Genomic DNA, 8,499 nt, shown 5'->3' with positions numbered 1-8,499 from the left:
GATTTACTTAAATGCGTTCATATTTGTAAAAAAAATTCTGAACAAAGTTAATCATCTTTTTAAAATCTGTATCATCATAAAAAGCATGGGACATTTCCTATTTTCATTTTGCAAAAAATGTGTAAGATAATATTACTACTACTACTACCACTATTAGGACTACTACTATTCTTACAACTACTATTATTCCGGCAACTACTACTTTTATTCCTACATCTACTACTATTATTCCTACAGCTACTACTATTATTCCTACAACTACTACTTTTATTCTTACAACAACTACTATTATTCCTACAACTACTACTACTATTCCTACAACCACTACTACTACTCTTACAATCACTACTACTACTACAACTACTACTTCTATTCCTACAACTACTGATACTATTCCTACAACTACTACTACTAATGATAACAACAACAACAACAGCAAGAATGATAATATTAATAACAATGACATTAATAATTTTAATAATAACAATGATGATGATGATGATGATGATGATGATAATAATAACTGTCTCCACCTCCTCATAGAATCATCAAAGCAACCTCTAACTGCTTCACTTTTATCGAATGATAGCGTTAACTGCGATACAATACCAAAACGAAGCACAAGCGTTTAAATACAAAGTACAATTTATTGATCATACAACTACGATAAAAAACTGATAACTATTACATGGAACCACAAAGTCATCATTGGCATAACACACATCTTTTACTGGGAGATCTGGGCTAACGAAAGATGATGGAAAAATCAAACTACGAAGTCGTAAAGGTCCTTACGTCCTCACAATAACAACAGCATCTTTAACCTCTGACCAATCTTCGACTGTGACGCTTGATGCTACTGTCTTCTTCTTGTTCAAGTCTTGAGGTTAATGATGGAGCAAAAGAGGCTTCAAGTAGAAGACCTTGAGGTCTTGGAGAAACAGGTTTCTTCCTTGAGTCTTAACCACATTGTCAGTTCAGTTGTTTTGGTTATTAGTATACTGATAGACCTCTAAGTGTCCTGAGGTCAATGACGAAGCGAAAGAGGTTTCGAACAGAAGACCTTGAGGTCTTGGAGAGACAGGTTTCTCACTTCCCAGACCACTAAGTGTCCTGAGGTCAATGATGAAGCGAAAGAGGTTTCGAACAGAAGACCTTGAGGTCTTGGAGACACAGGTTTCTCACTTCCCAGTCGTCTATTCGCGAGTCCATCGGACTAACTGTTTGTCCACTCCGATCTGTTGCCCAAGGGTGGCACTGATTAACGTTCAGCTTTAGTTTCGGGTTCGAGGTGTTTTGTTTTTGTAAAGGCACGCCTCTATATGTATCTAGTTACTCTCTTAATGATCTATAATGCGCTTTTTCGTTTTTCTTTTGTTTCCTTTGTATATTTTCTGTATTTGGCCATCAGGCCATAAGGCCTACACTCGACAGTTCCTTGTACAGTGTCGTTATCTATATAAATTATCCCGTAAATCCTCTCAACTGAGACTAAATAATCAAGGCTAATTAATGAAAGATAATTAATTCATTAATTCACTTAAGAACAGTCGATTAGCTTATAAGATACAAATAATTATACTATGCAACAATGAAAAATTATATATATTTTTTAAATCTTCTATTCTCTCTCCGGCTCATTCCTCTTCATTCCCACACTTTTTTTTTTTTCAACATCTATGCTTCCTCAAATAAGAATTTTCTTGATGTTATTTCATCGCTTACGCTTATGCGTCTCGAAGAGTCGTCCCGTGAACCCAACATGAAGATTCGAACCTTCGACCAGCGCCAATTTTGAAAGTTGTGCAGACATTACGATGAGAATTTAAATTCCTGTCACAATAATAATAATATATCACTAATAACAATAATCTTATTGATAACACATACATATGGACCAAAAGGTCTCCTGTTGGCATGCTCCACCTTTGTAATATATGTTTGTATATATATATATATATATATATATATATATACATATATTTATATATATGTATATCAGAAATAATATATTAATTATGATATATTATTAATAATGATATTCATATTAATAACGATAACCCTGTGACTTACTGCATAGCCTCTGACCCGAGACATGTGGCGGAGATGAGGGATGACCCATCATCCACGAGGTGCTAAGATGAGTGAGTGGGAGGGGGGAACGAATGTGTTTTTGGATGGGTGTGGGGTGGGTGTGTTCTTGGTCACCCCCCTAATAGAGGGGAAACACCCTTTTGATATATAAGTAAAATGTATTGAAATTTAACACAAGTAAATGCAAGGTAATGCACATAGGTAAAAATAACAGTAAGTACGATTACAAGTTATTTGGAAATTCGTTAACAAAAGTGGACAGTGAAAAAGATCTCGGCGTAATTATCAGTAACGACCTCAAATCATCCAAGCAGTGTATTTCAGCCTCTGAGAAAGCAAATAAGATTCTGGGATTGATTGCGCGATCTTTTGATTTCAAAAGTCCATCACTCATTAACAAGCTATATAAATCGTTAGTTCGTCCACATTTGGAATATGCTGTTTCCGTATGGTCACCGAATCTCATTAAAGACATTGACAGACTGGAAAAAGTACAACGGCAAGCCACAAAACTGATTCCAAATATCAAAAATAAATCATACGAAAATCGACTTAAGCACATGAATCTGTTTTCCCTAAAAAAGCGTAGACTCAGAGGTGACTTGATACAGGTCTTTAAGATTTTAAAGGGAATTGACAACATCAAAAGTGACCAAATTTTCACATTGAATGAGAATCAGACAAGAAACAATGGTCTCAAACTGTCCGGAAATAGATTCAATTTGGAAGTAGGTAGAAACAACTTTGCCAACCGTGTAGTTAATGAATGGAATAAACTTCCTGCACAGGTAGTGCAATGTAGTTCAGTTCGAAGCTTTAAGAATCATTTAGATAAATACCTAAGTAAGATGCTGTAATGATTATAATTTATGTTATATTATTTGGTTTTGTTTTGTTATAATTTGTCTGTCTGATTTTCATTTATTATTAGTTATATGTCAATTTATAATCATTTACTATTTACCTTTTTGTTTGTTATTCAACTATACCTATGCATTTATTTATGTATTTTATTTGTTATTTTTACATTATTATAGTTTTAATTTATTATTAATATGATTTTTTTTTTTTTTTTTTTTTGCATCCGACCTAGATATGGATCAAAAGGTCTCCTGTCGGCATGCTCCGCCTTTGTAATCCTTTGTAATGAATATGGTTATTTCTTTGTGTTTATACATGAATACCAGTCATCTCATGACAACAAAAACATAATAAAGAAGACTGCAAGAGACCATAAGGCCTACACTAGGCAGTTCCACATACAGTGTTGTTATCTATATCAATTATCTTGTAAATACTATTAACTAAGGCTTTATAATTAAGGCTAATTAATTAATTAATTAAGTTAAGAACTGTCGATTAGTTGATAAGACACAAATTATATCCTGAACTACAATAATTTTTTTCATCTAAAGTTAATCATAGAATAAGCGGACTTTATTAAAAAAAATCATTATACATTCTATTTCAAAACTTTTATCTTTTATAACCCCTAAGGATCAGAGTTACTCAGCATTCTTTTACGATTGAAGATTGATTTCCATTCAGATGAAAATGATGATCAGATTTATATTTTTTGATCATTCCTCAATTCTGTTACTATTCCTCCATTAATTCTCTCCTTTGTCATTTACATGGTTCCACCTCTTCAATACACCATTGCCCTTAGGGATAGAAGCGCTGGGTATTTCCTACAAAACACTATAATTCTAAAATCGTTCTAAAAACATACTAAAATTAAACTGGTCTTCCTAAACTGTACTTTTTCTTGAGTCCCCCCTTTTCCATTGCCGTTTTCTATGAACGCTCCGACCACGCTGGCAGTGGAACCTGATCGTATGGGGCTCTCTATACCTTAAGGTAAAATGAGAGCATTACATAAAGACCAAAACTTCCTGGTTCCCCTGGCGGATCATTCCCGAACTTCGACCCTTAGACGGCACGGCGTTCGCTGACGTAGACAACGTCATCAGTCGTACACAGATCTGAACCGAATTTAAGAATAGAATATATGAACAATTTACTTTGCCTTCCAGCAAACATACCAGTTTTACACACACTCCTTTCACAGTGTTAGACCCAAGCTAAATCGGTGTGCTCACGTACATTGGGCCAGGATTATTGATAATTATTTTTGGTGGATTAAGGAAATGTTCGTTGGCTCTGTGATCTACACGCTGTGATTCAATGAAGAATGTGGAAAGACCTTACTTAAGGTCTTGATGAAGTATTTAGATTTTTGATCAAGGTTTAAGTGCTTTTTAATTCACTCGAGTAACTGTGTGTGTCTCAGGAAGAAGAAGAAGAAAAAGAAGGAGAAAAAAGAAAAGAAAAAAGTGTGTGTGTGTCTCCTATACTTAAACTGGTCAAAGGTACTTCTTTGTCAGAAATAAGAAGAAATAGAAGAAGAAGAAGAAGAAACAACAGAAGCAGAAGAAAAAAGAAAAAGAAGCAAAAAAGAACAAACAGAAGAAGAACAACTAACAGAAGAAGAAGAAGAAGAAAAAACAGAAGCAGAAGAAAAAGAAGAATCAAAAGAAGAACAAACAGAAGAAGAAGAACAACAAACAGAAGAAGAAGACGAAGAAGAAAAAGAAGAAAAAACGTTGTGGCTAATAGTGAAAACAAATAATTTCGTTTTACGTTGTGCTAAGGAGTCTTAATTTTAATCCATCAGTCGCTCAGCTGCGGTCAAGACAACCACCTTTGCCCCAAGTACTTTGGTGCCCAGAGCGAGTGGTAGTCAGTGGAGGTTACTGGATTCAAACCCGGATCTATATAGCGATAAACTAGTCGGTAACAACCACAACAGCAACGACAAAAACACTACTAAAACAACATAACAACAATATTAACAACAACAACAACAACAATAACAACAAAACACTACTTAAACAACATAACAACAACAACAACAACAATAACAACAACAAAAGCAACTACTAAAACAACATAACAACAATATTAAGAACAGCAACATCTATGTGGTGTGATATTTATGTTCGACGTGAGGTGCAACACGACTTATGAAGTGCTGTCTAGCTGAAAAGATAAATACAAGTTTGCAATATAACTTCGTATAAAACAAACATGATCGATGACCGATGTAAGTCATGATTCATGAGGGTTTTTATGAAAAAAACAAAATAAACACACACACACACACACACACACACACACACACACACACACACACACACACACACAGACACACACACACACACACACACACATCATAAGTAATCGACGCGGTCCCGTTTCCATATAAGGACATGGCTGAGCGCTTAAAGATCTTTCGTTACCGGCGGACCTTGCGGTGGGCCATAGGAGTAATACTCATTATTTATTACTTATTACCCTCCGTATTCCTGGGAGGATCCTCGTGGAAGTCCTCAGAATCCTCGGAATCCCAAGAGGAGAGTTCTGAGGAAGTAGAACCAGGATCTGATTTCCTCAAGCTGGATCTTGTGGTTTATGGACTTAAACTCGATTCTCCCGAAGTTGATGATATCCTGAAGGAGGACGCTGAGGATCACCTTGCCCTGCTGACCCCGCCATCGTCCTCCTCCAAGGGGGAGATGATTACATACGCCACAGGGAGAGTGCCGCCCACGGTGGGCACCTCCTTCAGGGTCCTGAAGTATGATCCTCTGACGAGTTCCGGGTCCAAACCTGGCATCCGGGAGGTTCTGGGCCTTCTGAAGGCGGTGCCTCCCGGACCACCCTCCCGGAAGTCTTCAGCATCTTCCGGAAGAGAGTTCCGGGGACGTGAACAGGAGGAGACGAATCCGGGGCGCTCCGGTATTGTCCCGGAGGCTATGTACACGTCCCCGGAGGAACTCTGGTTCTCGCATCCGGGAGGGTTCAACGGATCTATGGAACATCATTCATACACTCTGGGTTCCGGGTGCCGGAAGATGGTCGAACTGGGAGGGGAATCCTGCCACGGTGACAAGGAGGGGAGGAAGGTAGTTTGTATGGACCCTGGTTACCTTGCGGACACACTCTCCTCTCCCAGATGCCTCGTGTACTCCTTCGGCGTCGGGTTCGATGTCTCCTTCGAGATCACTATGTCCTTCTTCAAGGTCTCCTGCGAGATCTTCATCTTCGACGACGACCCCAAACACCAGGAGTTTACCGAGGGACATGACTTCGGTGCGGGGACTTACATCCCGACCCGGCTGGGGACGACGGATATCCAAGAGTTTTATCTCTACACGAAGAGCAACGTCACCCAACACTTCCGCTACACTCGCTTCTCCAGTATTCTCCAGCAGCTGGGCCACCAGAACAGGACGATCTCGTACTTGAAACTCGACATCGAGGGCCACGAGTGGAAGGTCCTCAGGCAGATCGTCCTCGAGGGAGGTTTGGACCGAGTCGCTCAGCTTTCGTTGGAGATTCATCTCACGAACTTGATGGACAAGGACGAGACGTCCGGGGGTCAGCTGTCCGAGGAGCAGGTGTCCGCCCGGATCGTTGAATACCACGAAGTCCTCGAGCTCCTGACGAAGTCCGGTCTCGAACTCGTCTACGTCCAGGACAACGTCCTCTTCCCCTGTGTCATGAGCGTAGACGGGGTTCGGTTTAACGGGTGCAAGGACACACACTGGGTCAGAAGGAAGCGACCGCCAGTGTCAAGTGTATAAGTTTACTTTCAGTGATTCTCGATAGCCCCGGCCAAGCGGGGAGGCGACCCAAGGTCGGCCTAAAAACCAAGCGGCTGACTGCAGCTGACAGGTCATTGCTCTACCAGGATGTGGGAGTGGGATGGTAAATAGTTTAATTCACACACACACACACACACACACACACACACACACACACACACACACAATATATATATATATACATGTGTGTGTGTGTGTGTGTAGAGAGAGAGAAAAAGGGAGGGAGAGAGAGAGAGAGAGAGAGAGAGAGAGAGAGAGAGAGAGAGAGAGAGAGAGAGAGAGAGAGAGAGAGAGAGAGAGAGAGAGAGAGAGAGAGAGAGGAGAGAGAGACTTACCACCAACACCACGATTACTATCACCATCTTGAGGGGGGGGGGAGGTCTATGAAGGGGCTTAACTCCCCACCCCACCCAAAAGAAAATCAGTAGCACTCCCAAAATCTCAAGCTCATATATTTGTATTTTCCAGTAATTTTTCGTTTACATTGACTGTCAGAATAAAACTTCAAGTGAGTTTGGAGTTCGGTGCAAACTAATGGGTTTCGTGAATATTCTTTGCTGCAAAACTATGTCCTTGGGTCATTATCTTGCAAATCGGCCCCACCTACACGTGCTTGTTCTGCATGACCCGTGCATGATGATGCACAATGCATTGTCGGTCCTGACTGATGATCATAGTGAGTGTCTGATGGTTCAGGTTAGGTTAGGTTAGGTTAGGTTAGGTTACGTTAGGTTACCTGTCTGATGATGTCAGTGGTGTCACTTCTTAGTGAGTCATTTTTATTATGTTAGGTTAGGTTAGGTTACGTTAGGTTAGGTTAGGTTACCTGTCTGATGATGTCAGTGGTGTCACTTCTTAGTGAGTAATTTTTATTATGTTAGGTTAGGTTAGGTTAGGTTAGGTTACGTTAGGTTAGGTTACCTGTCTGATGATGTCAGTGGTGTCACTTCTCAGTGAGTCATTTTTATTATGTTAGGTTAGGTTAGGTTAGGTTAGGTTAGGTTAGGTTACGTTAGGTTACCTGTCTGATGATGTCAGTGGTGTCACTTCTTAGTGAGTCATTTTTATTATGTTCAGCCCCCGCCCCCCCTCCCAAGTATTAAATTCTGACTACGGGGTTGCTTTGTTCCCAATAGCAATTGGAACACGTGTTGGACTCGTGGTCGACAGCTATTACCTTCCCGGATGAGAACTCAGGGTTAATATGTGGCCTGATCTGTTTGCGTGTGTGTGTATATATATATATATATATTATATATATTTATATATATATATATTATATATAAATATATATATATATATATATATATATATATATAAATATATATCTAGATTTGAATCACGTGTTGGACTTGTGACCAACATCAGGAATACCTGCAGGTTTTTCAATTATGTAGATATAATATCGTAAATATAGATGTATAACATATAATTATTTATCTATTTTTTCTGAACCTCTGCAAATAAGAAATACATTGAGGAAGTTATCTTTGAGGCCCTAATTTGACGGAAAACTTGTGTGATTTTATTCTGGTTAAAGATGCTGCATGCTGTATTCTGTATACACGGTATGTTGTGTTATGTATTCTGTATTCCTGGTATACAGCCATGCTTCTAGATATCAAAGCATGAAATGAAAATTGAAAATGATGATTATAAAGACAAAATTGTAAATAAGAATTGAAATGATAAAATGATAAAAAAATATTAGAAAATGAAAACATGAAATTGAAAA

At 38.8% G+C, this 8,499-nt stretch overlaps 1 protein-coding gene across 1 annotated transcript; it reads left to right on the top strand.

The window, feature by feature from the left end:
- Positions 1 to 5,366: 5,366 nt before the first annotated feature.
- Positions 5,367 to 6,743, top strand: LOC143041555 (uncharacterized). Its single transcript, XM_076213567.1, has one exon. It carries the CDS (start codon positions 5,367 to 5,369, stop codon positions 6,741 to 6,743), a length of 1,377 nt encoding a protein of 458 aa, XP_076069682.1.
- The last annotated feature ends 1,756 nt before the right edge of the window (positions 6,744 to 8,499 follow it).

This window comes from Oratosquilla oratoria, chromosome 31, assembly GCF_046742065.1.
Source record: "Oratosquilla oratoria isolate Oo_2021 chromosome 31, ASM4674206v1, whole genome shotgun sequence".
NCBI lineage: Eukaryota > Metazoa > Arthropoda > Malacostraca > Stomatopoda > Squillidae > Oratosquilla > Oratosquilla oratoria.
The sequence above is the reverse complement of the archived record's forward strand: the minus strand, read 5'-3'. Positions and strand labels throughout refer to the sequence as shown.